At 39.8% G+C, this 27,825-nt stretch overlaps 1 protein-coding gene across 1 annotated transcript; it reads left to right on the plus strand.

Annotated features, from left to right (window-relative positions):
• Window positions 1-143: 143 nt before the first annotated feature.
• LOC117197327 (cytochrome c oxidase assembly factor 6 homolog) lies at window positions 144-27,729 on the plus strand. The gene is made up of 3 exons (XM_049696871.1): window positions 144-175; window positions 378-537; window positions 27,184-27,729. The coding sequence occupies exons 1-3, from the start codon at window positions 159-161 to the stop codon at window positions 27,277-27,279; spliced, it is 273 nt and encodes a 90-aa protein (XP_049552828.1). The 5' UTR covers window positions 144-158; the 3' UTR covers window positions 27,280-27,729.
• Window positions 27,730-27,825: the final 96 nt, after the last annotated feature.

Genomic DNA, 27,825 nt, shown 5'->3' on the forward strand with positions numbered 1-27,825 from the left:
ACCATGGCTCACGGGCCCAGCCGCTCCGCGGCAAGTGGGATCTTCCCGGACGGGGGAACGAACCTGCGTCCCCTGCATCGGCAGGCGGACTCTCAACCACTGCGCCCCCAGGGAAGCCCCTAACTCCGGCTTTCTGAGACCAAGCTGCCACTCCAGCAATGGAGCAAATTACCAGGTGTCAGGGATAAGCGTCAAAAGCGAGTGCTCTTACGATACCGTTAATGTAATAGAACTGATTGGTTTCAGTCACATCATTAAAAAGCGGAGGCATAACTTTAAAAAAAGAGGGGTTTGGAGGGAACAACAGTATTTTTTCTTTGGCTTACCTTCTCTCGAATTACAAGTTCCTTGCTAATATCACATGTTTTGGTTGGCAGCTTGAGCCCACTAGGAATGGCAGCCCCATCTATGAAAGAAAGGCAGGCTTGCTGGGGAGCCCGGGATGAGTACTGGAAGTGTTTAGATGAGAACACAGAGGACGCTTCTCGGTGCAAGAAGTTAAGAAGCTCATTGGAATCAAGCTGTCCCCAACAGTGGGTAAGTCACGCTGGGACGTGTTTCTGTTTGCTGTCAAAATACATAGAGCTTACGGTGAGTGGTGGGCTATGAAATGAGGCACCGTTTGAGGCATGTCAAATGAGCGGTTTCCGTGAGCAGCAGAGAAAACCTTGTCTCGTAATCCAGGCTTGTTTTATGTACATAGCAGGCACACCTTTGGAAAACGTCACCTGACACTTCAAAGATGATTGAAAAGCAAAACATACGCACACTAACCAAAAAATTCCAGCCTTCTAAATTGGTAGATTTCTCCTGGATCTTCTGAGGGGATAGTATTTACTCTTGGGCAAGAGTTGGCAAATTCATTGGCCTGGAGCTGCTATCAGAAATAAAGCATTCCCAGTTGCCCGCCCCAAATCATATGGTCATATACCCAAAATGCAAATACAAAGGAGTTTAGAAAGTGGAAGAAACTAAATGATCACGTGGTGGATTCTGCCACCAGCTGCTCCAAGTGCCTCGCCGACATGGGCTCTTGCTCTGTATTGCCAGTCCTTAGAATGGGAGGGGTTGGAAAAGGGAACTAACATCACTGAGCTCAGTAAGTGCCCCGGTGTGAGTGCCTGATGCTCCTTCATCAGTACCCTTTGAGATGGGTGGTGTTGCCGTCAATTTCCAGAGGAGGCGACTGAAGCCCAGAGCATTGAAATAACTTGCTTTTTCACTATTGGGGCTGGAGAATGGGATGCTCGGAATTGAGATTACGGCAGGGCTGTGTTTGTTGGTAAGGACGAGGCCTAGGCTTTGATCCTGGCAGTAAGGTAGGTTGGAGGACAAGATCATTGAAGAAAGAGGCCAAGGACCTGAGAGGCCAGGGTCTGGCAGGATCAACCACTTGGATACTGAACCACCCAAGAGTCATGACATGAACATTGTTAGAGAAACTGACAGTAACCTACAAAGTTATAGATTACGCCAACAAAGAAGGGAGCAGTAGAGCAAAGCAATCAGAATAACTGCTGCCGCATCTGACAGTGACAGCTGTGCTCCCAGGGAAAACCGTTTTCATCTGCAGACTATTCTTAGTCTGTAACTGAGCTCCCTTTCCCAGCCTGCGCCCTCAGCCCTTTGCTCCCTTTTCACCCGTGCTCTCTACTCAGGAGTCGTACCCAGTGGCCATAGAATAAAAGCAAACGATATTTACAGAGATTTGTGTGAGAAGGTGGGGAAGGAGACAGGGAGAAGTGATGGGAGTGTTCTCTGAGTGCATTCTGTGTGAGAAATTGTGTTTTCATTAGCTTTAATTTTCATTCAGTTTTGTGAGGTACTATTGTATCTCTTTTATGTAATAGAAACTAAGGCTCAGAAAGGTGAAATGATTTGTTCAAGATCGGCTAACCAGCAAAGTAGTAGAGAGGGGATTTGAAAGTAGGTCTCTCTGATTGCAAAGTTTGGATTCTTCTACTTAGCTGAAGCCACAGCCAGAGAATAAAGGTAAAAATAAAACCACCAAATAGAGATTCACAATGAATACTTCTATGATAAAACACTAAAAATAAAAATTTCTTACATAATAAATATGCCATAAAACTGTGCTGTCACAAAACCAAATTACTCTTCTCTGCCCCTTTGCTTATCCCTTTTATAGCGCTCATCAGTCGGCCTTGCATAATGGCCCGATTTAAAGCCTCCTATTGGTTCGTAACTTAGGAAGAAGCAGGGATCATGTCTGTCATTGTAGCATCATCCAACGCAGTCTTCCACAAATAGGGCAACCGGACAGCCAAGATGCTTGATCCTAACATCAATTTCAGATACTGTCTTTTCCCTGTGAACCTTTGAAATGTCTCAGAAATTCCAGTATTTTGGCATTCATGCTACTATCCTGCATCTCATCTAATGGCTTAGAGGACACTAGCATTATACATATACACAGTGCTTCTCAAGAATTGCTCGTTGGTTTATTAGCCTTTTGGACATTAGCCTCTTCGAGGTGCCACATGTCGAAGGTCCTCAGCTGTTAATTGAATGGAAAAGACTATGGAGCAGAGCTTTTCAAGTAGAGAGTACGGTGTATGCAAAGGCATGGAAGCAAGATGCATGAGAAATCAGCACATTCAGGAAATGGGGTATCTCTGGACGGGTAGCATTTCAGGGACTGGTGGTAAACCCAGAAGATAGGTGGGCAGAGATTAAGCCATGAATGACCTGATTTGTCTTACTGAGGAGTTTGGATGTTGACCTTGAAGGCAATAGGGATACCTTGAAAGACCTTTAAACAAGCAGTGCCGTGATCAAATTGGAATTTCAAAAAGATTATTCTGGGCAGTGGTGTGATGGATGGATGAAGGAGGGTAGAGAAACCAGTTAAAGAGCTATTAAAACAATCCAAGTAAGGAATGATGTGGGCCTGTACTGTCGCGATCAAGAGGGGGAAAGAGATCGGAGCATTTGGGTGGACGGTGACGCGGTCACTGAAATAGGTGACAGGGGAAGAAACATGTCTGGAGAGGAGCTGAGTTCTGGACAAGTTGGGACTGAAGTATAAGTAGGACCACTAAATGGCATTGTCATTTAGGCAGTTGGAGATGTGACAAGAGATGCAAAGATCTATTGATTTGCCACAAAAACGTTAAGAGCATTCTCCACTTCTTCATCTGGTGCCCTTTACATATAACGCCCGTCCCAGCTCAGTCAGCCGAAGGACACCAGGGGTGTGGAGTCTGACAGTGAGATTTATTAACGTGCTCTAACCAGGGAGCCCCACGCACTGGAGCTGCTGTGGGCGTTTCACCAGCCAAGGGAAAGGAGCTGTCAGAGGGTTTGGGGAAGGGTGGAGCTTAGGTGAAACTGAAATGAAGTGGTGCTCTGATGGGCTCAGAGCAAAGCAGGGCTGTATAAGCAGGTCGTCAACTCTGGACTGAGAAGTGGACCCAGGGTCTTATTTTCCACAAAGATAAATGCTTCCATGTCGTCATGCTCAGAAATCCTTATGTGAAGTCCTGCACCTGAGTTGGAAATCAAGACTGCTTCTTTTTGTCAAAGTGCCTATCAGATCCCCCCCAGGCAAAAGCGGGGTGTTTCATTCTTACCCAAAGAACTTCAAAGAGCAAATTTCTGATAGTTTGATTTTAGAGAACAGAGTTTCTTGGTGAATAAGAAAGCAGTAGGGACTTCCCTGGTGGCGCAGTGGTTAAGAATCCACCTGCCAGTGCAGGGGACACAGGTTCCAGCCCTGGTCCGGGAAGATCCCACATGCCGCGGACCAACTAAGCCCATGTGCCACAACTACTGAGCCTGCGCTCTAGAGTCCACAAGCCACAACTACTGAGCCTGCGTGCCGCAGCTCCTAAAGCCCGCACGCCTAGAGCCTGTGCTCCACAACAAGAGAAGTCACTGCAATGAGAAGCCCGTGCACTGCAACAAAGAGTAGCCCCTGCTCGCTGCAGCTAGAGAAAGCCCGCGCGCAGCAACGAAGACCCAACACAGCCCCCCCCCCCAAAAAAAAAGCATTACTCACTCAAAGGGGTCTCTTAGGACAGTGGCTGCGGTGTGTCCTACAGAGGAACGTTAACTTTGTAGCTGGCTTTATCTGAGTCTCTTATCCCAGCTTGAGACAGGGCAGGCACAGTTTTACATTCTTAACTCAGGCTCTACTGAAATATTTAAAATTAAATCCTAAGAAAAGCTTTTCTGTTCTGACAGTGAAAACGTGTGTGGTATCATGCCTTTGTCTTGTCTGCAAAGCAGCTCAGGTGCAGATGCTGTGGGGATTTGCTGGTTGGCCTTGATTTTCTACTTCTGTGATTTTACTGTTTCAGGATATGGGGCCTTAAGATACTCCAGATTCCCTATGGCAAGAGGAGGATGTAAATAGAAATAATAAAATGAAATATTTAGTGTATTAAAGTTTTACCATCAGTTTACTTATTCATAGTTCATGAATATAATTTTTAACTATGTGTCTATCTCCTTAAATGTATGTTCCAGATAAGATAAACTTAATACAAATATGATGGCTGGTGAATTAAAAAACTTGTTGAACTTAGACTTGACAGGAAAAACTTGTACAATGTCTTTAAATGATGAAGTCTTTTTTTTTCCTTAACATCTTTATTGGAGTATAATTGCTTTACAGTGGTGTGTTAGTTTCTGCTTTATACCAAAGTGAATCAGTTATACACATACATATGTTCCCATTTGTCTTCCCTCTTGCGTCTCCCTCCCTCCCACGCTCCCTATCCCACCCCTCCAGGCGGTCACAAAGCACCGAGCTTATCTCCCTTTGCTATGTGGCTGCCTGCTTCCCACTAGCTATCTACCTTACGTTTGGTAGCGTATATATGTCCATGCCTCTCTCTCGCTTTGTCACAGCTTACCCTTCCCCCTCCCCATATCCTCTAGTCCCTTCTCTAGTAGGTCTGTGTCTTTATTCCTGTCTTACCCCTAGGTTCTTCATGACATTTTTTTCCCTTAAATTCCATATATATGTGTTAGCATACGGTATCTGTTTTACTCTTTCTGACTTACTTCACTCTGTATGACAGACTCTAGGTCCATCCACCTCACTACAAATAGCTCAATTTCATTACTTTTTATGGCTGAGTAATATTCCATTGTATATATGTGCCACATCTTTATCCATTCATCCGATGATGGACACTTAGGTTGTTTCCATCTCCAGGCTATTGTAAATAGAGCTGCAGTGAACATTTTGGTACATGACTCTTTTTGAATTTTGGTTTTCTCAGGATATATGCCCAGTAGTGGGATTGCTGGGTCGTATGGTAGTCCTATTTGTAGTTTTTTAAGGAACCTCCATACTGTTCTCCACAGTGGCTGTATCAATTTACATTCCCACCAACAGTGCAAGAGGGTTCCCTTTTCTCCACACCCTCTCCAGCAAGTATTGTTTCTAGATTTTTTGATGATGGCCATTCTGACTGGTGAGAGCTGATATCTCATTGTAGTTTTGACTTGCATTTCTCTAATGATTAATGATGTTGAGCATTCTTTCATGTGTTTGTTGGTAGTCTGTATATCTTCTTTGGAGAAATGTCTATTTAGGTCTTCTGCCCATTTTTGGATTGGGTTGTTTGTTTTTTTGGTATTGAGCTGCGTGAGCTGCTTGTAAATTTTGGAGATTAATCCTTTGTCAGTTGCTTCATTTGCAAATATTTTCTCCCATTCTGAGGGTTGTCTTTTGGTCTTGTTTATGGTTTCCTTTGCTGTGCAAAAGCTTTGAAGTTTCGTTAGGTCCCATTTGTTTATTTTTGTTTTTATTTCCATTACTCTAGGAGGTGGGTCAGAGAGGATCTTGCTGTGATTTATGTCATAGAGTGTCCTGCCTATGTTTTCCTCTAAGAGTTTGATAGTTTCTGGCCTTACATTTAGGCCTTTAATCCATTTTGAGCTTATTTTTGCGTATGGTGTTAGGGAGTGACCTAATCTCATACTTTTACATGTATCTGTCCAGTTTTTCCAGCACCACTTATTGAAGAGGCTGTCCTTTCTCCAGTGTACATTCCTGCCACCTCTATCAAAGATAAGGTGTCCATATGTGCGTGGGTTTATCTCTGGGCTTTCTATCCTGTTCCATTGATCTATCTTTCTGTTTTTGTGCCAGTACCATACTGTCTTGATTACTGTAGCTTTGTAGTATAGTCTGAAGTCAGGGAGCCTGATTCCTCCAGCTCCTTTTTTCGTTCTCAAGGTTGCTTTGGCTATTCGGGGTCTTTTGTGTTGCCATACAAATTGCGACATTTTTTGTTCTACTTCTGTGAAAAATGCCAGTGGTAGTTTGATACGGATTGCATTGAATCTGTAGATTGCCTTGGGTAGTAGAGTCATTTTCACAATGTTGATTCTTCCAATCCAAGAACATGGTATATCTCTCCATCTATTTGTATCATCTTTAATTTCTTTCATCAGTGTCTTATAATTTCCTGCATACAGGTCTTCTGTCTCCTTAGGTAGGCTTATTCCTCGATATTTTATTCTTTTTGTTGCAGTGGTAAATGGGAGTGTTTTCTTGATTTCACTTTCAGATTTTTCATCATTAGTGTATAGGAATGCCAGAGATTTCTGTGCATTAATTTTGTATCCTGCTACATTACCAAATTCATTGCTTAGCTCTACTAGTTTTCTGGTAGCATCTTTAGGATTCTCTATGTATAGTATCATGTCATCTGCAAACAGTGACAGCTTTACTTCTTCTCTTCCGATTTGGATTCCTTTTATTTCCTTTTCTTCTCTGACTGCTGTGGCTAAAACTTCCAAAACTATGTTGAATAAGAGTGGTGAGAGTGGGCAACCTTGTCTTGTCCCTGATCTTAGTGGAAATGCTTTCAGTTTTTCAACATTGAGGACGATGTTGGCTGTGGGTTTGTCATATATGGCCTTTATTATGTTGAGGGAAGTTCCCTCTGTGCCTCCTTTCTGCAGGGGTTTTATCATAAATGGGTGTTGAATTTTGTCAAAAGCTTTCTCTGCGTCTATTGAGATGATCATATGGTTTTTCTCCTTCAGTTTGAATATGGTGTATCACGTTGTTTGATTAGCATATATTGAAGAATCCTTGCATTCTTGGAATAAACCCCACTTGATCATGGTGTATGATCCGTTTAATGTGCTGTTGGATTCTGTTCGCTAATATTTTGTTGAGGATTTTTGCATCTATGTTCATCAGTGATATTGGCCTGTAGTTTTCTTTCTTTGTGACATCCTTGTCTGGTTTGGTATCAAGGTGATGGTGGCCTCGCAGAAGGAATTTGGGAGTGTTCCTCCCTCTGCTGAATTTGTCCATTTCTTCCAGGTTGTCCATTTCATTGGCATAGAGTTGCTTGTAGTAATCTGTCATGATCTTTTGTATTTCTGCAGTGTCATTTGTTACTTCTCCTTTTTCATTTCTAATTCTATTGGTTTGAGTCTTCTCCCTTTTTCTCTTGATGAGTCTGGCTAATGGTTTAACAATTTTGTTTATCTTCTCAAAGAACCCGCTTTTAATTTTATTGATCTTTGCTATCGTTTCCTTCATTTCTTTTTTATTTCTTTCTGATCTGATTTTTATGATTTCTTTCCTTCTGCTAAATTTGGTTTTTTTTGTTCTTTCTCTGATTGCTTGAGGTGCAAGGTTAGGTTGTTTATTCGAGATGCTTCCTGTTTCTTAAGGTAGGATTGTATTGCTATAAACTTCCCTCTTAGAACTGCTTTTGCTGCATCCCATAGATTTTGGGTCGTTGTGTCTCCATTGTCATTTGTTTGTAGGTATTTTTAAATTTCTTCTTTGATTTCTTCAGTGATCACTGCGTTATTAATAAGTAGTGTATTGTTTAGCCTCCATGTGTTTGTATTTTTTACAGATGTTTGCCTGTAATTGATATCTAGTCTCATAGCGTTGTGGTCAGAAAAGATACTTGATATAATTTCGATTTTCTTAAATTTACCAACACTTGATTTGTGACCCAAGATATGATCTATCCTGGAGAATGTTCCATGAGCACTTGAGAAAAATGTGTATTCTGTTGTTTTTGGATGTAATGTCCTATAAATATCAATTAAGTCCATCTTGTTTAATGTATCATTTAAAGTTTGTGTTTCCTTATTTATTTTCATTTTGGATGATCTGTCCATTGGTGAAAGTGGGGTGTTAAAGTCCCCTACTATGAATGTGTTACTGTCGATTTCCCCTTTTATGGCTGTTAGTATTTGCCTTATGTATTGAGGTGGTCCTGTGTTGGGTGCATAAATACTTACAATTGTTATATCTTCTTCTTGGATTGATCCCTTGATCATTATGTAGTGTCCTTCTTTGTCTCTTGTAATAGTCTTTATTTTAAAGTCTATTTTGTCTGTTATGAGAATTGCTACTCCAGCTTTCTTTTGGTTTCCATTTGCATGAAATATCTTTTTCCATCCCCTTACTTTCAGTCTGTATGTGTCTCTAGGTCTGAAGTGGGTCTCTTGAAGCCAGCAAATATATGGGTCTTGTTTTTGTATCCATTCAGCCAATCTGTGTCTTTTGGTGGGAGCGTTTAGTCCATTTACATTTAAGGTAATTAGCGATATGTATGTTCCTATTCCCATTTTCTTAACTGTTTTGGGTTCGTTATTGTAGGTCTTTTCCTTCTCTTGTGTTTCTTGCCTAGAGAAGTTCCTTTAGCAGTCGTTGTAGAGCTGGTTTGGTAGTGCTGAACTCTCTCAGCTTTTGCTTGTCTGTAAAGGTTTTAATTTCTCCATCAAATCTGAATGAGATCCTTGCTGGGTAGAGTAATCCTGGTTGCAGGTTTTTCTCCTTCATCACTTTAAATATGTCCTGCCAGTCCCTTCTGGCTTGCAGAGTTTCTGCCGAAAGATCAGCTGTTAACCTTATGGGGATTCCCTGGTGTGTTATTTGTTGTTTTTCCCTTGATGCTTTTAATATGTTTTCTTTGTATTTAATTTTTTTTTAACATCCTTACTGGGGTATAATTGCTTTACAATGGTGTGTTAGTTTCTGCTTTATACCAAAGTGAATCAGTTATACATACACATATGTTCCCGTATCTCTTCCCTCTTGCGTCTCCCTCCCTCCCACCCTCCCTATCCCACCCCTCCAGACGGTCACAAAGCACCGAGCCGATATCCCTGTGCCATGCGGCTGCTTCCCACTAGCTATGTACCTTACATTTGTTAGTGTATATATGTCCATGCCTCTCTCTCGCCCTGTCACAGCTCACCCTTTCCCCTCCCCATTATCCTCAAGTCCGTTCTCCAGTATGTCTGTGTCTTTATTCCTGTCTTACCCCTAGGTTCTTCATGACATTTTTTTTTAATTCCATATATATGTGTTAGCATATGGTATTTGTCTTTTTCTTTCTGACTTACTTCACTCTGTATGACAGACTCTAGGTCTAGCCACCTCATGACAGATAGCTCAATTTCGTTTCTTTTTATGGCTGAGTAATATTCCATTGTATATATGTGCCACATCTTCTTTATCCATTCATCCGGTGATGGACACTTAGGTTGTTTCCATCTCCAGGCTATTGTAAATAGAGCTGCAGTGAACATTTTGGTACATGACTCTTTTTGAATTTTGGTTTTCTCAGGGTATATGCCCAGTAGTGGGATTGCTGGGTCGTATGGTAGTCCTATTTGTAGTTTTTTAAGGAACCTCCATACTGTTCTCCATAGTGGCTGAACCAATTCACATTCCCGCCAGCAGTTCAAGAGTGTTCCCTTTTCTCCACACCCTCTCCAGCAAGTATTGTTTCTAAATTTTTTTTTTTTAACATCTTTATTGGGGTATAATTGCTTTACAGTGGTGTGTTAGTTTCTGCTTTATACCAAAGTGAATCAGTTATACACATACATATGTTCCCATTTGTCTTCCCTCTTGCGACTCCCTCCCTCCCACCCTCCCTATCCCACCCCTCCAGGCGGTCACAAAGCACCGAGGCAATATCCCTGTTCCATGCGGCTGCTTCCCACTAGCTATCTACCTTACGTTTGTTTGTGTGTATATGTCCATGCCTCTCTCTCGCCCTGTCACAGCTCACCCTTCCCCCTCCCCATATCCTCAAGTCCGTTCTCCAGTATGTCTGTGTCTTTATTCCTGTCTTACCCCTAGGTTCTTCATGACATTTTTTCCCCTTAAATTCCATATATATGTGTTAGCATACGGTATTTGTCTTTTTCTTCCTGACTTACTTCACTCTGTATGACAGACTCTCGGTCTAGCCACCTCATGACAGATAGCTCAATTTCGTTTCTTTTTATGGCTGAGTAATATTCCGTTGTATATATGTGCGACATCTTCTTTATCCATTCATCCGATGATGGGCACTTACTTAGGTTGTTTCCATCTCCGGGCTATTGTAAATTAGCTGCAATGAACATTTTGGTACATGACTCTTTTTGAATTTTGGTTTTCTCAGGGTATATGCCCAGTAGTGGGATTGCTGGGTCATATGGTAGTTCTATTTGTAGCTTTTTAAGGAACCTCCATACTGTTCTCCATAGTGGCTGAACCAATTCACATTCCCGCCAGCAGTTCAAGAGTGTTCCCTTTTCTCCACACCCTCTCCAGCAAGTATTGTTTCTAGATTTTTTGATGATGGCCATTCTGACTGGTGAGAGCTGATATCTCATTGTAGTTTTGACTTGCATTTCTCTAATGATTAATGATGTTGAGCATTCTTTCATGTGTTTGTTGGCAGTCTGTATATCTTCTTTGGAGAAATGTCTATTTAGGTCTTCTGCCCATTTTTGGATTGGGTTGTTTGTTTTTTTGTTATTGAGCTGCGTGAGCTGCTTGTAAATTTTGGAGATTAATCCTTTGTCAGTTGCTTCATTTGCAAATATTTTCTCCCATTCTGAGGGTTGTCTTTTGGTCTTGTTTATGGTTTCCTTTGCTGTGCAAAAGCTTTGAAGTTTCGTTAGGTCCCATTTGTTTATTTTTGTTTTTATTTCCATTACTCTAGGAGGTGGGTCAGAGAGGATCTTGCTGTGATTTATGTCATAGAGTGTCCTGCCTATGTTTTCCTCTAAGAGTTTGATAGTTTCTGGCCTTACATTTAGGCCTTTAATCCATTTTGAGCTTATTTTTGCGTATGGTGTTAGGGAGTGACCTAATCTCATACTTTTACATGTATCTGTCCAGTTTTTCCAGCACCACTTATTGAAGAGGCTGTCCTTTCTCCAGTGTACATTCCTGCCACCTCTATCAAAGATAAGGTGTCCATATGTGCGTGGGTTTATCTCTGGGCTTTCTATCCTGTTCCATTGATCTATCTTTCTGTTTTTGTGCCAGTACCATACTGTCTTGATTACTGTAGCTTTGTAGTATAGTCTGAAGTCAGGGAGCCTGATTCCTCCAGCTCCTTTTTTCGTTCTCAAGGTTGCTTTGGCTATTCGGGGTCTTTTGTGTTGCCATACAAATTGCGACATTTTTTGTTCTAGTTCTGTGAAAAATGCCAGTGGTAGTTTGATAGGGATTGCATTGAATCTATAGATTGCTTTGGGTAGTAGAGTCATTTTCACAATGTTGATTCTTCCAATCCAAGAACATGGTATATCTCTCCATCTATTTGTATCATCTTTAATTTCTTTCATCAGTGTCTTATAATTTCCTGCATACAGGTCTTTTGTCTCCTTAGGTAGGCTTATTCCTCGATATTTTATTCTTTTTGTTGCAGTGGTAAATGGGAGTGTTTTCTTGATGTCACTTTCAGATTTTTCATCATTAGTGTATAGGAATGCCAGAGATTTCTGTGCATTAATTTTGTATCCTGCTACTTTACCAAATTCATTGCTTAGCTCTAGTAGTTTTCTGGTAGCATCTTTAGGATTCTCTACGTATCGTATCATGTCATCTGCAAACAGTGACAGCTTTACTTCCTCTCTTCCGATTTGGATTCCTTTTATTTCCTTTTCTTCTCTGATTGCTGTGGCTAAAACTTCCAAAACTATGTTGAATAAGAGTGGTGAGAGTGGGCAACCTTGTCTTGTTCCTGATCTTAGTGGAAATGCTTTCAGTTTTTCACCATTGAGGATGGTGTTGGCTGTGGGCTTGTCATATATGGCCTTTATTATGTTGAGAGAAGTTCCCTCTGTGCCTACTTTCTGCAGGGTTTTTATCGTAAATGGGTGTTGAATTTTGTCAAAAGCTTTCTCTGCATCTATTGAGGTGATCATATGGTTTTTCTCCTTCAATTTGTTAATATAGTTTATCACATTGATAGATTTGCGTATATTGAAGACTCCTTGCATTCCTGGAATAAACCCCACTTGATCATGGTCTATGATCCTTTTAATGTGCTGTTGGATTCTGTTTGCTAGTATTTTGTTGAGGGTTTTTGCATCTATGTTCATCAGTGATATTGGCCTGTAGTTTTCTTTCTTTGTGACATCCTTGTCTGGTTTTGGTATCAAGGTGATGGTGGCCTCGCAGAAGGAATTTGGGAGTGTTCCTCCCTCTGCTATATTTTGGAAGAGTTTGAGAAGGATAGGTGTTAGCTCTTCTCTAAATGTTTGATAGAATTAGCCTGTGAAGCCATCTGGTCCTGGGCTTTTGTTTGTTGGAAGATTTGTAATCACAGTTTCAATTCATTGCTTGTGATTGGTCTGTTCACATTTTCTGTTTCTTCCTGGTCCAGTTTTGGCAGGTTGTGCATTTCTGAGAATTTGTCCATTTCTTCCAGGTTGTCCATTTTATTGGCATAGAGTTGCTTGTAGTAATCTGTCATGATCTTTTGTATTTCTGCAGTGTCATTTGTTACTTCTCCTTTTTCATTTCTAATTCTATTGGTTTGAGTCTTCTCCCTTTTTCTCTTGATGAGTCTGGCTAATGGTTTAACAATTTTGTTTATCTTCTCAAAGAACCCGCTTTTAGTTTTATTGATCTTTGCTATCGTTTCCTTCATTTCTTTTTTATTTCTTTCTGATCTGATTTTTATGATTTCTTTCCTTCTGCTAAATTTGGTTTTTTTTGTTCTTTCTCTGATTGCTTGAGGTGCAAGGTTAGGTTGTTTATTCGAGATGTTTCCTGTTTCTTAAGGTAGGATTGTATTGCTATAAACTTCCCTCTTAGAACTGCTTTTGCTGCATCCCATAGATTTTGGGTCATCGTGTCTCCATTGTCATTTGTTTGTAGGTATTTTTAAATTTCTTCTTTGATTTCTTCAGTGATCACTGCGTTATTAATAAGTAGTGTATTGTTTAGCCTCCATGTGTTTGTATTTTTTACAGATGTTCGCCTGTAATTGATATCTAGTCTCATAGCGTTGTGGTCAGAAAAGATACTTGATATAATTTCGATTTTCTTAAATTTACCAAGACTTGATTTGTGACCCAAGATATGATCTATCCTGGAGAATGTTCCATGAGCACTTGAGAAAAGTGTGTATTCTGTTGTTTTTGGATGTAATGTCCTATAAATATCAATTAAGTCCATCTTGTTTAATGTATCATTTAAAGTTTGTGTTTCCTTATTTATTTTCATTTTGGATGATCTGTCCATTGGTGAAAGTGGGGTGTTAAAGTCCCCTACTATGAATGTGTTACTGTCGATTTCCCCTTTTATGGCTGTTAGTATTTGCCTTATGTATTGAGGTGGTCCTGTGTTGGGTGCATAAATACTTACAATTGTTATATCTTCTTCTTGGATTGATCCCTTGATCATTATGTAGTGTCCTTCTTTGTCTCTTGTAATAGTCTTTATTTTAAAGTCTATTTTGTCTGTTATGAGAATGGCTACTCCAGCTTTCTTTTGGTTTCCATTTGCATGAAATATCTTTTTCCATCCCCTTACTTTCAGTCTGTATGTGTCTCTAGGTCTGAAGTGGGTCTCTTGAAGCCAGCAAATATATGGGTCTTGTTTTTGTATCCATTCAGCCAATCTGTGTCTTTTGGTGGGAGCGTTTAGTCCATTTACATTTAAGGTAATTAGCGATATGTATGTTCTTATTCCCATTTTCTTAACTGTTTTGGGTTCGTTATTGTAGGTCTTTTCCTTCTCTTGTGTTTCTTGCCTAGAGAAGTTCCTTTAGCAGTCGTTGTAGAGCTGGTTTGGTAGTGCTGAACTCTCTCAGCTTTTGCTTGTCTGTAAAGGTTTTAATTTCTCCATCAAATCTGAATGAGATCCTTGCTGGATAGAGTAATCCTGGTTGCAGGTTTTTCTCCTTCATCACTTTAAATATGTCCTGCCAGTCCCTTCTGGCTTGCAGAGTTTCTGCCGAAAGATCAGCTGTTAACCTTATGGGGATTCCCTGGTGTGTTATTTGTTGTTTTTCCCTTGATGCTTTTAATATGTTTTCTTTGTATTTAATTTTTTTTTAACATCCTTACTGGGGTATAATTGCTTTACAATGGTGTGTTAGTTTCTGCTTTATACCAAAGTGAATCAGTTATACATACACATATGTTCCCGTATCTCTTCCCTCTTGCGTCTCCCTCCCTCCCACCCTCCCTATCCCACCCCTCCAGGCGGTCACAAAGCACCGAGCCGATATCCCTGTGCCATGCGGCTGCTTCCCACTAGCTATCTACCTTACTTTTGTTAGTGTATATATGTCCATGCCTCTCTCTCGCCCTGTCACAGCTCACCCTTTCCCCTCCCCATTATCCTCAAGTCCGTTCTCCAGTATGTCTGTGTCTTTATTCCTGTCTTGCCCCTAGGTTCTTCATGACATTTTTTTTTAATTCCATATATATGTGTTAGCATATGGTATTTGTCTTTTTCTTTCTGACTTACTTCACTCTGTATGACAGACTCTAGGTCTAGCCACCTCATGACAGATAGCTCAATTTCGTTTCTTTTTATGGCTGAGTAATATTCCATTGTATATATGTGCCACATCTTCTTTATCCATTCATCCGGTGATGGACACTTAGGTTGTTTCCATCTCCAGGCTATTGTAAATAGAGCTGCAGTGAACATTTTGGTACATGACTCTTTTTGAATTTTGGTTTTCTCAGGGTATATGCCCAGTAGTGGGATTGCTGGGTCGTATGGTAGTCCTATTTGTAGTTTTTTAAGGAACCTCCATACTGTTCTCCATAGTGGCTGAACCAATTCACATTCCCGCCAGCAGTTCAAGAGTGTTCCCTTTTCTCCACACCCTCTCCAGCAAGTATTGTTTCTAAATTTTTTTTTTTTAACATCTTTATTGGGGTATAATTGCTTTACAGTGGTGTGTTAGTTTCTGCTTTATACCAAAGTGAATCAGTTATACACATACATATGTTCCCATTTGTCTTCCCTCTTGCGACTCCCTCCCTCCCACCCTCCCTATCCCACCCCTCCAGGCGGTCACAAAGCACCGAGGCAATATCCCTGTTCCATGCGGCTGCTTCCCACTAGCTATCTACCTTACGTTTGTTTGTGTGTATATGTCCATGCCTCTCTCTCGCCCTGTCACAGCTCACCCTTCCCCCTCCCCATATCCTCAAGTCCGTTCTCCAGTATGTCTGTGTCTTTATTCCTGTCTTACCCCTAGGTTCTTCATGACATTTTTTCCCCTTAAATTCCATATATATGTGTTAGCATACGGTATTTGTCTTTTTCTTCCTGACTTACTTCACTCTGTATGACAGACTCTCGGTCTAGCCACCTCATGACAGATAGCTCAATTTCGTTTCTTTTTATGGCTGAGTAATATTCCGTTGTATATATGTGCGACATCTTCTTTATCCATTCATCCGATGATGGGCACTTACTTAGGTTGTTTCCATCTCCGGGCTATTGTAAATTAGCTGCAATGAACATTTTGGTACATGACTCTTTTTGAATTTTGGTTTTCTCAGGGTATATGCCCAGTAGTGGGATTGCTGGGTCATATGGTAGTTCTATTTGTAGCTTTTTAAGGAACCTCCATACTGTTCTCCATAGTGGCTGAACCAATTCACATTCCCGCCAGCAGTTCAAGAGTGTTCCCTTTTCTCCACACCCTCTCCAGCAAGTATTGTTTCTAGATTTTTTGATGATGGCCATTCTGACTGGTGAGAGCTGATATCTCATTGTAGTTTTGACTTGCATTTCTCTAATGATTAATGATGTTGAGCATTCTTTCATGTGTTTGTTGGCAGTCTGTATATCTTCTTTGGAGAAATGTCTATTTAGGTCTTCTGCCCATTTTTGGATTGGGTTGTTTGTTTTTTTGTTATTGAGCTGCGTGAGCTGCTTGTAAATTTTGGAGATTAATCCTTTGTCAGTTGCTTCATTTGCAAATATTTTCTCCCATTCTGAGGGTTGTCTTTTGGTCTTGTTTATGGTTTCCTTTGCTGTGCAAAAGCTTTGAAGTTTCGTTAGGTCCCATTTGTTTATTTTTGTTTTTATTTCCATTACTCTAGGAGGTGGGTCAGAGAGGATCTTGCTGTGATTTATGTCATAGAGTGTCCTGCCTATGTTTTCCTCTAAGAGTTTGATAGTTTCTGGCCTTACATTTAGGCCTTTAATCCATTTTGAGCTTATTTTTGCGTATGGTGTTAGGGAGTGACCTAATCTCATACTTTTACATGTATCTGTCCAGTTTTTCCAGCACCACTTATTGAAGAGGCTGTCCTTTCTCCAGTGTACATTCCTGCCACCTCTATCAAAGATAAGGTGTCCATATGTGCGTGGGTTTATCTCTGGGCTTTCTATCCTGTTCCATTGATCTATCTTTCTGTTTTTGTGCCAGTACCATACTGTCTTGATTACTGTAGCTTTGTAGTATAGTCTGAAGTCAGGGAGCCTGATTCCTCCAGCTCCTTTTTTCGTTCTCAAGGTTGCTTTGGCTATTCGGGGTCTTTTGTGTTGCCATACAAATTGCGACATTTTTTGTTCTAGTTCTGTGAAAAATGCCAGTGGTAGTTTGATAGGGATTGCATTGAATCTATAGATTGCTTTGGGTAGTAGAGTCATTTTCACAATGTTGATTCTTCCAATCCAAGAACATGGTATATCTCTCCATCTATTTGTATCATCTTTAATTTCTTTCATCAGTGTCTTATAATTTCCTGCATACAGGTCTTTTGTCTCCTTAGGTAGGCTTATTCCTCGATATTTTATTCTTTTTGTTGCAGTGGTAAATGGGAGTGTTTTCTTGATGTCACTTTCAGATTTTTCATCATTAGTGTATAGGAATGCCAGAGATTTCTGTGCATTAATTTTGTATCCTGCTACTTTACCAAATTCATTGCTTAGCTCTAGTAGTTTTCTGGTAGCATCTTTAGGATTCTCTACGTATCGTATCATGTCATCTGCAAACAGTGACAGCTTTACTTCTTCTCTTCCGATTTGGATTCCTTTTATTTCCTTTTCTTCTCTGATTGCTGTGGCTAAAACTTCCAAAACTATGTTGAATAAGAGTGGTGAGAGTGGGCAACCTTGTCTTGTTCCTGATCTTAGTGGAAATGCTTTCAGTTTTTCACCATTGAGGATGGTGTTGGCTGTGGGCTTGTCATATATGGCCTTTATTATGTTGAGAGAAGTTCCCTCTGTGCCTACTTTCTGCAGGGTTTTTATCGTAAATGGGTGTTGAATTTTGTCAAAAGCTTTCTCTGCATCTATTGAGGTGATCATATGGTTTTTCTCCTTCAATTTGTTAATATAGTTTATCACATTGATAGATTTGCGTATATTGAAGACTCCTTGCATTCCTGGAATAAACCCCACTTGATCATGGTCTATGATCCTTTTAATGTGCTGTTGGATTCTGTTTGCTAGTATTTTGTTGAGGGTTTTTGCATCTATGTTCATCAGTGATATTGGCCTGTAGTTTTCTTTCTTTGTGACATCCTTGTCTGGTTTTGGTATCAAGGTGATGGTGGCCTCGCAGAAGGAATTTGGGAGTGTTCCTCCCTCTGCTATATTTTGGAAGAGTTTGAGAAGGATAGGTGTTAGCTCTTCTCTAAATGTTTGATAGAATTAGCCTGTGAAGCCATCTGGTCCTGGGCTTTTGTTTGTTGGAAGATTTGTAATCACAGTTTCAATTCATTGCTTGTGATTGGTCTGTTCACATTTTCTGTTTCTTCCTGGTCCAGTTTTGGCAGGTTGTGCATTTCTGAGAATTTGTCCATTTCTTCCAGGTTGTCCATTTTATTGGCATAGAGTTGCTTGTAGTAATCTGTCATGATCTTTTGTATTTCTGCAGTGTCATTTGTTACTTCTCCTTTTTCATTTCTAATTCTATTGGTTTGAGTCTTCTCCCTTTTTCTCTTGATGAGTCTGGCTAATGGTTTAACAATTTTGTTTATCTTCTCAAAGAACCCGCTTTTAGTTTTATTGATCTTTGCTATCGTTTCCTTCATTTCTTTTTTATTTCTTTCTGATCTGATTTTTATGATTTCTTTCCTTCTGCTAAATTTGGTTTTTTTTGTTCTTTCTCTGATTGCTTGAGGTGCAAGGTTAGGTTGTTTATTCGAGATGTTTCCTGTTTCTTAAGGTAGGATTGTATTGCTATAAACTTCCCTCTTAGAACTGCTTTTGCTGCATCCCATAGATTTTGGGTCATCGTGTCTCCATTGTCATTTGTTTGTAGGTATTTTTAAATTTCTTCTTTGATTTCTTCAGTGATCACTGCGTTATTAATAAGTAGTGTATTGTTTAGCCTCCATGTGTTTGTATTTTTTACAGATGTTCGCCTGTAATTGATATCTAGTCTCATAGCGTTGTGGTCAGAAAAGATACTTGATATAATTTCGATTTTCTTAAATTTACCAAGACTTGATTTGTGACCCAAGATATGATCTATCCTGGAGAATGTTCCATGAGCACTTGAGAAAAGTGTGTATTCTGTTGTTTTTGGATGTAATGTCCTATAAATATCAATTAAGTCCATCTTGTTTAATGTATCATTTAAAGTTTGTGTTTCCTTATTTATTTTCATTTTGGATGATCTGTCCATTGGTGAAAGTGGGGTGTTAAAGTCCCCTACTATGAATGTGTTACTGTCGATTTCCCCTTTTATGGCTGTTAGTATTTGCCTTATGTATTGAGGTGGTCCTGTGTTGGGTGCATAAATACTTACAATTGTTATATCTTCTTCTTGGATTGATCCCTTGATCATTATGTAGTGTCCTTCTTTGTCTCTTGTAATAGTCTTTATTTTAAAGTCTATTTTGTCTGTTATGAGAATGGCTACTCCAGCTTTCTTTTGGTTTCCATTTGCATGAAATATCTTTTTCCATCCCCTTACTTTCAGTCTGTATGTGTCTCTAGGTCTGAAGTGGGTCTCTTGAAGCCAGCAAATATATGGGTCTTGTTTTTGTATCCATTCAGCCAATCTGTGTCTTTTGGTGGGAGCGTTTAGTCCATTTACATTTAAGGTAATTAGCGATATGTATGTTCTTATTCCCATTTTCTTAACTGTTTTGGGTTCGTTATTGTAGGTCTTTTCCTTCTCTTGTGTTTCTTGCCTAGAGAAGTTCCTTTAGCAGTCGTTGTAGAGCTGGTTTGGTAGTGCTGAACTCTCTCAGCTTTTGCTTGTCTGTAAAGGTTTTAATTTCTCCATCAAATCTGAATGAGATCCTTGCTGGATAGAGTAATCCTGGTTGCAGGTTTTTCTCCTTCATCACTTTAAATATGTCCTGCCAGTCCCTTCTGGCTTGCAGAGTTTCTGCCGAAAGATCAGCTGTTAACCTTATGGGGATTCCCTGGTGTGTTATTTGTTGTTTTTCCCTTGATGCTTTTAATATGTTTTCTTTGTATTTAATTTTTTTTTAACATCCTTACTGGGGTATAATTGCTTTACAATGGTGTGTTAGTTTCTGCTTTATACCAAAGTGAATCAGTTATACATACACATATGTTCCCGTATCTCTTCCCTCTTGCGTCTCCCTCCCTCCCACCCTCCCTATCCCACCCCTCCAGGCGGTCACAAAGCACCGAGCCGATATCCCTGTGCCATGCGGCTGCTTCCCACTAGCTATCTACCTTACTTTTGTTAGTGTATATATGTCCATGCCTCTCTCTCGCCCTGTCACAGCTCACCCTTTCCCCTCCCCATTATCCTCAAGTCCGTTCTCCAGTATGTCTGTGTCTTTATTCCTGTCTTGCCCCTAGGTTCTTCATGACATTTTTTTTTAATTCCATATATATGTGTTAGCATACGGTGTTTGTCTTTTTCTTTCTGACTTACTTCACTCTGTATGACAGACTCTAGGTCTAGCCACCTCATGACAGATAGCTCAATTTCGTTTCTTTTTATGGCTGAGTAATATTCCATTGTATATATGTGCCACATCTTCTTTATCCATTCATCCGGTGATGGACACTTAGGTTGTTTCCATCTCCAGGCTATTGTAAATAGAGCTGCAGTGAACATTTTGGTACATGACTCTTTTTGAATTTTGGTTTTCTCAGGGTATATGCCCAGTAGTGGGATTGCTGGGTCGTATGGTAGTCCTATTTGTAGTTTTTTAAGGAACCTCCATACTGTTCTCCATAGTGGCTGAACCAATTCACATTCCCGCCAGCAGTTCAAGAGTGTTCCCTTTTCTCCACACCCTCTCCAGCAAGTATTGTTTCTAAATTTTTTTTTTTTAACATCTTTATTGGGGTATAATTGCTTTACAGTGGTGTGTTAGTTTCTGCTTTATACCAAAGTGAATCAGTTATACACATACATATGTTCCCATTTGTCTTCCCTCTTGCGACTCCCTCCCTCCCACCCTCCCTATCCCACCCCTCCAGGCGGTCACAAAGCACCGAGGCAATATCCCTGTTCCATGCGGCTGCTTCCCACTAGCTATCTACCTTACGTTTGTTTGTGTGTATATGTCCATGCCTCTCTCTCGCCCTGTCACAGCTCACCCTTCCCCCTCCCCATATCCTCAAGTCCGTTCTCCAGTATGTCTGTGTCTTTATTCCTGTCTTACCCCTAGGTTCTTCATGACATTTTTTCCCCTTAAATTCCATATATATGTGTTAGCATACGGTATTTGTCTTTTTCTTCCTGACTTACTTCACTCTGTATGACAGACTCTCGGTCTAGCCACCTCATGACAGATAGCTCAATTTCGTTTCTTTTTATGGCTGAGTAATATTCCGTTGTATATATGTGCGACATCTTCTTTATCCATTCATCCGATGATGGGCACTTACTTAGGTTGTTTCCATCTCCGGGCTATTGTAAATTAGCTGCAATGAACATTTTGGTACATGACTCTTTTTGAATTTTGGTTTTCTCAGGGTATATGCCCAGTAGTGGGATTGCTGGGTCATATGGTAGTTCTATTTGTAGCTTTTTAAGGAACCTCCATACTGTTCTCCATAGTGGCTGAACCAATTCACATTCCCGCCAGCAGTTCAAGAGTGTTCCCTTTTCTCCACACCCTCTCCAGCAAGTATTGTTTCTAGATTTTTTGATGATGGCCATTCTGACTGGTGAGAGCTGATATCTCATTGTAGTTTTGACTTGCATTTCTCTAATGATTAATGATGTTGAGCATTCTTTCATGTGTTTGTTGGCAGTCTGTATATCTTCTTTGGAGAAATGTCTATTTAGGTCTTCTGCCCATTTTTGGATTGGGTTGTTTGTTTTTTTGTTATTGAGCTGCGTGAGCTGCTTGTAAATTTTGGAGATTAATCCTTTGTCAGTTGCTTCATTTGCAAATATTTTCTCCCATTCTGAGGGTTGTCTTTTGGTCTTGTTTATGGTTTCCTTTGCTGTGCAAAAGCTTTGAAGTTTCGTTAGGTCCCATTTGTTTATTTTTGTTTTTATTTCCATTACTCTAGGAGGTGGGTCAGAGAGGATCTTGCTGTGATTTATGTCATAGAGTGTCCTGCCTATGTTTTCCTCTAAGAGTTTGATAGTTTCTGGCCTTACATTTAGGCCTTTAATCCATTTTGAGCTTATTTTTGCGTATGGTGTTAGGGAGTGACCTAATCTCATACTTTTACATGTATCTGTCCAGTTTTTCCAGCACCACTTATTGAAGAGGCTGTCCTTTCTCCAGTGTACATTCCTGCCACCTCTATCAAAGATAAGGTGTCCATATGTGCGTGGGTTTATCTCTGGGCTTTCTATCCTGTTCCATTGATCTATCTTTCTGTTTTTGTGCCAGTACCATACTGTCTTGATTACTGTAGCTTTGTAGTATAGTCTGAAGTCAGGGAGCCTGATTCCTCCAGCTCCTTTTTTCGTTCTCAAGGTTGCTTTGGCTATTCGGGGTCTTTTGTGTTGCCATACAAATTGCGACATTTTTTGTTCTAGTTCTGTGAAAAATGCCAGTGGTAGTTTGATAGGGATTGCATTGAATCTATAGATTGCTTTGGGTAGTAGAGTCATTTTCACAATGTTGATTCTTCCAATCCAAGAACATGGTATATCTCTCCATCTATTTGTATCATCTTTAATTTCTTTCATCAGTGTCTTATAATTTCCTGCATACAGGTCTTTTGTCTCCTTAGGTAGGCTTATTCCTCGATATTTTATTCTTTTTGTTGCAGTGGTAAATGGGAGTGTTTTCTTGATGTCACTTTCAGATTTTTCATCATTAGTGTATAGGAATGCCAGAGATTTCTGTGCATTAATTTTGTATCCTGCTACTTTACCAAATTCATTGCTTAGCTCTAGTAGTTTTCTGGTAGCATCTTTAGGATTCTCTACGTATCGTATCATGTCATCTGCAAACAGTGACAGCTTTACTTCTTCTCTTCCGATTTGGATTCCTTTTATTTCCTTTTCTTCTCTGATTGCTGTGGCTAAAACTTCCAAAACTATGTTGAATAAGAGTGGTGAGAGTGGGCAACCTTGTCTTGTTCCTGATCTTAGTGGAAATGCTTTCAGTTTTTCACCATTGAGGATGGTGTTGGCTGTGGGCTTGTCATATATGGCCTTTATTATGTTGAGAGAAGTTCCCTCTGTGCCTACTTTCTGCAGGGTTTTTATCGTAAATGGGTGTTGAATTTTGTCAAAAGCTTTCTCTGCATCTATTGAGGTGATCATATGGTTTTTCTCCTTCAATTTGTTAATATAGTTTATCACATTGATAGATTTGCGTATATTGAAGACTCCTTGCATTCCTGGAATAAACCCCACTTGATCATGGTCTATGATCCTTTTAATGTGCTGTTGGATTCTGTTTGCTAGTATTTTGTTGAGGGTTTTTGCATCTATGTTCATCAGTGATATTGGCCTGTAGTTTTCTTTCTTTGTGACATCCTTGTCTGGTTTTGGTATCAAGGTGATGGTGGCCTCGCAGAAGGAATTTGGGAGTGTTCCTCCCTCTGCTATATTTTGGAAGAGTTTGAGAAGGATAGGTGTTAGCTCTTCTCTAAATGTTTGATAGAATTCGCCTGTGAAGCCACGTGGTCTTGGGCTTTTGTTTGTTGGAAGATTTGTAATCACAGTTTCAATTTCAGTGCTTGTGATTGGTCTCTTCATATTTTCTGTTTCTTCCTGATTCGGTCTTGGCAGGTTGTGCATTTCTGAGAATTTGTCCATTTCTTCCAGATTGTCCATTTTATTGGCATAGAGTTGCTTGTAGTAATCTGTCATGATCTTTTGTATTTCTGCAGTGTCATTTGTTACTTCTCCTTTTTCATTTCTAATTCTATTGATTTGAGTCTTCTCGCTTTTTTTCTTGATGAGTCTGGCTAGTGGGTTATGTATTTTGTTTATCTTCTCAAAGAACCAGCTTTTAGTTTTATTGATCTTTGCTATCGTTTCCTTCATTTCTTTTTCATTTCTTTCTGATCTGATTTTTATGATTTCTTTCCTTCTGCTAAATTTGGGGGTTTTTTGTTCTTTCTCTAATTGCTTGAGGTTCAAGGTTAGTTTGTTTATTCAAGATGCTTCCTGTTTCTTAAGGTAGGATTGTATTGCTATAAACTTCCCTCTTAGAACTGCTTTTGCTGCATCCCATAGATTTTGGGTCGTCGTGTCTCCATTGTCATTTGTTTGTAGGTATATTTTAATTTCCTCTTTGATTTGTTCAGTGATCACTGCGTTATTAATAAGTAGTGTATTGTTTAGCCTCCATGTGTTTGTATTTTTTACAGATCTTTTCATCTAGTCTCATAGCATTTTGGTCGGAGAAGATACTTGAAAGAATTTCGATTTTCTTAAATTTACCAAGACTTGATTTGTGACCCAAGATATGATCTATCCTGGAGAATGTTCCATGAGCACTATAGAAAAATGTGTATTCTGTTGTTTTTGGATGTAATATCCTATAAATATCAATTAAGTCCATCTTGTTTAATGTATCATTTAAAGTTTGTGTTTCCTTATTTATTTTCATTTTGGATGATCTGTCCATTGGTGAAAGTGGGGTGTTAAAGTCCCCTACTATGAATGTGTTACTGTCGATTTCCCCTTTTATGGCTGTTAGTATTTGCCTTATGTATTGAGGTGGTCCTGTGTTGGGTGCATAAATACTTACAATTGTTATGACTTCTTCTTGGATTGATCCCTTGATCATTATGTAGTGTCCTTCTTTGTCTCTTGTAATAGTCTTTATTTTAAAGTCTATTTTGTCTGTTATGAGAATTGCTACTCCAGCTTTCTTTTGGTTTCCATTTGCATGAAATATCTTTTTCCATCCCCTTACTTTCAGTCTGTATGTGTCTCTAGGTCTGAAGTGGGTCTCTTGAAGCCAGCAAATATATGGGTCTTGTTTTTGTATCCATTCAGCCAATCTGAGTCTTTTGGTGGGAGCGTTTAGTCCATTTACATTTAAGGTAATTAGCGATATGTATGTTCCTATTCCCATTTTCTTAACTGTTTTGGGTTCGTTATTGTAGGTGTTTTCCTTCTCTTGTGTTTCTTGCCTAGAGAAGTTCCTTTAGCAGTTGTAGAGCTGTTTTGGTAGTGCTGAACTCTCTCAGCTTTTGCTTGTCTGTAAAGGTGTTAATTTCTCCATCAAATCTGAATGAGATCCTTGCTGGATAGAGTAATCCTGGTTGCAGGTTTTTCTCCTTCATCACTTTAAATATGTCCTGCCAGCCCCTTCTGGCTTGCAGTGTTTCTGCCGAAAGATCAGCTGTTAACCTTATGGGGATTCCCTGGTGTGTTATTTGTCCCTTGCTGCTTTTAATATGTTTTCTTTGTATTTAATTTTTGACAGTTTGATTAATATGTGTCTTGGTGTGTTTCTCCTTGGATTTATCCTGTATGGGACTCTCTGTGCTTCCTGGACTTTATTAACTATTTCCTTTCCCATATTAGGGAAGTTTTCAACTATAATCTCTTCAAATATTTTCTCAGTCCCTTTCTTTTTCTCTTCTTCTTCTGGAACCCGTATAATTCGAATGTTGGTGCGTTTACTGTTGTCCCAGAGGTCTCTGAGACTGTCCTCAGTTCTTTTCATTCTTTTTTGTTTATTCTGCTCTGCAGTAGTTATTTCCACTATTTTGTCCTCCAGGTCACTTATCCGTTCTTCTGCCTCCGTTATTCTGCTATTGATCCCGTCCAGAGTATTTTTCATTTCACTTATTGTGTTGTTCATCATTGTTTGTTTCATCTTTAGTTCTTCTAGGTCCTTGTTAAATGTTTCTTGCATTTTGTCTCTTCTATTTCCACGAATTTGTATCATCTTTACTATCATTATTCTGAATTCTTTTTCAGGTAAACTGCCTATTTCCTCTTAATTTGTTAGGTCTGGTGGGTTTTTATCTTCCTCCTTCATCTGCTGTGTGTTTCTCTGTCTTTTCATTTTGCTTATCTTACTGTGTTTGGGGTCTCCTTTTCGCAGGCTGCAGGTTCGTAGTTCCCGTTGTTTTTGGTGTCTGTCCCCAGTGGCTAAGGTTGGTTCAGTGGGTTGTGTAGGCTTCCTGGTGCAGGGGACTAGTGCCTGTGTTCTGGTGAATGAGGCTGGATCTTGTCTTTCTGGTGGGCAGGTTCACGTCTGGTGGTGTGTTTTGGGGTGTCTGTGGACTTGTGATTTTAGGCAGCCTCTCTACTAATGGGTGGGGTTGTGTTCCTGTCTTGCTAGTTTGGCACAGGATGTTCAGCACTGTAGCTTGCTTGTTGTTGGGTGAATCTGGGTGCTGGTGTTGAGATGACGATCTCTGGGAGATTTTCACCATTTGATATTATGTGCAGCTGGGAGGTCTCCTGTGGACCAGTGTCCTGAAGTTGGCTCTCCCACCTCAGAGGCACAGCACTGACTCCTGGCTACAGCACCAAGAGCCTTTCATCCACATGTCTCAGAATAAAAGGGAGAAAAAGTAGAAAGAAAGAATTAGTAGAAGAAAGAAAGAAAGGAGGGAGCGAGGGAGGGAGGGAGGAAGGAAGGAGGGAAGGAAGGAAAAGAAGAAAGAATGAAGAGAAAGTAAAATAAAATAAAGTAAGATAAAATATAATAAAGTTATTAAAGTAAAAAAATAAGAGAAAAAAATTTAAAAAAAAGGATGTATAGAGCCCTAGGACAAATGGTGGAAGGAAAGCTATAGAGACAAACTCTCACACAGAAGCACACACATACACACTCACAAAAAGAGGAAAAGGGGAAAATATCATAAATCTTGCTCTCAAAGTCCACCTCCTCAATTTGTGATAATTCATTGTCTTTTGGGAGGTCTAAGGTCTTCTGCCAGCGTTCAGTAGGTGTTCTGTAGGAGTTGTTCCACGTGTAGATGTATTTCTGGTGTATTACTTGTGGAAAAACTGCATTCCATGCTGGGCCTGGAAGTTCCAAAGCTCAGTTCTGTGAGTAAATTGCAACCAAGATTTATAAACTGCAAAAAAGGTAGTGGTTCACATGTACGTCTTTCGATAGACGGTGTTTTATTACAGGATAAATCTCCGGCCCGCCGTCCACACGAGTGTCGCGGCTTTGGCTGCCGGGGCCCCTCCAGAACCGGCAGCCTCAGTGAGGCCGCCCTCCCCTTGGCCTCCAGGGAGTTCCGTGTCGGCGGAGGGAAGAGACCCTGAGCTGCGGGAGTTCTAAATCATGAAGTCTTATGACCTGAGAGCCCTATGGACTGTGAACTTGCATAGTACATTTCACATGTGTAAGCACGTATACTTCTTGAGAAGGTGCACAGGGCACTCAAATTCTCAACAGGGTCAGTAACCCAGAAAGGGTTAGGACTCACCGGTCTATACTCTCTTTAGAGACTCTTATACATAAGATGCACTGATTCAAAACAGTTCTAAAATATAAATTACTTAGGCCGCTTACATGATTTATATTGAATAATTAGTTACATTTAAATCTGTGCTTTTGTTTAAGCTGCATAGCTTGCCCTTATCTCAGACCTTTTTTTCTCAACAGATAAAATATTTTGATAAAAGAAGAGACTACTTAAAATTCAAAGAAAAATTTGAAGCAGGAGAGTTCCAGCCTCCGAAAACAGCCGCAAAGTCCTAGGCTGTTCCTGAACATTTCAGAAAGGTTGAAATAATTTTTTCTGGACATTCAAAAATGCTCTATGTGACAACCGTAGTTTGAATGATGGCAAACACCAATGCTTGTTCCATATATACAACTCTTAACTTAAATGGTCAAGTAACAAGATTCCATTTTTCAAAAGACAGATTTGAAATAAAATGGTATGAAATATGCTTAATTGAGTAAAAAACACATATTTTAAGAAAAAAATTAAAGCTTATGAAAACATGTACCTTTTTTGTTGTTGGAGGATGGGTAGTAGGCAAATACTATTATTGATAGAGATATGGATAACCACTGAAAAAAATAAGATTTGCCATTGTCCTGGGAGTTAGCATTTTAATACAGACAGAAAAAAATGAGGAATGGAAGAAGGTTCAACTTAAAATATACGGGTAAAATAATAAAAGCTATCTACAAAAAACCCTACAGCTAATAATGATAAGACAATGAATGCTTTTTCCCTCAAATCAGTAACAAGGGAAGGATATCCTCACTTCTCCTATTCAACATGGTACTGGATTC

The sequence above is a fragment of the Orcinus orca genome, chromosome 14, assembly GCF_937001465.1.
Source record: "Orcinus orca chromosome 14, mOrcOrc1.1, whole genome shotgun sequence".
NCBI lineage: Eukaryota > Metazoa > Chordata > Mammalia > Artiodactyla > Delphinidae > Orcinus > Orcinus orca.

Coding starts and splice junctions, on each gene's coding strand:
- LOC117197327 (XM_049696871.1), top strand. Junction 538..27,183: donor CAAGCTGTCCCCAACAGTGG/GTAAGTCACGCT, acceptor TTTTCTCAACAG/ATAAAATATTTTGATAAAAG.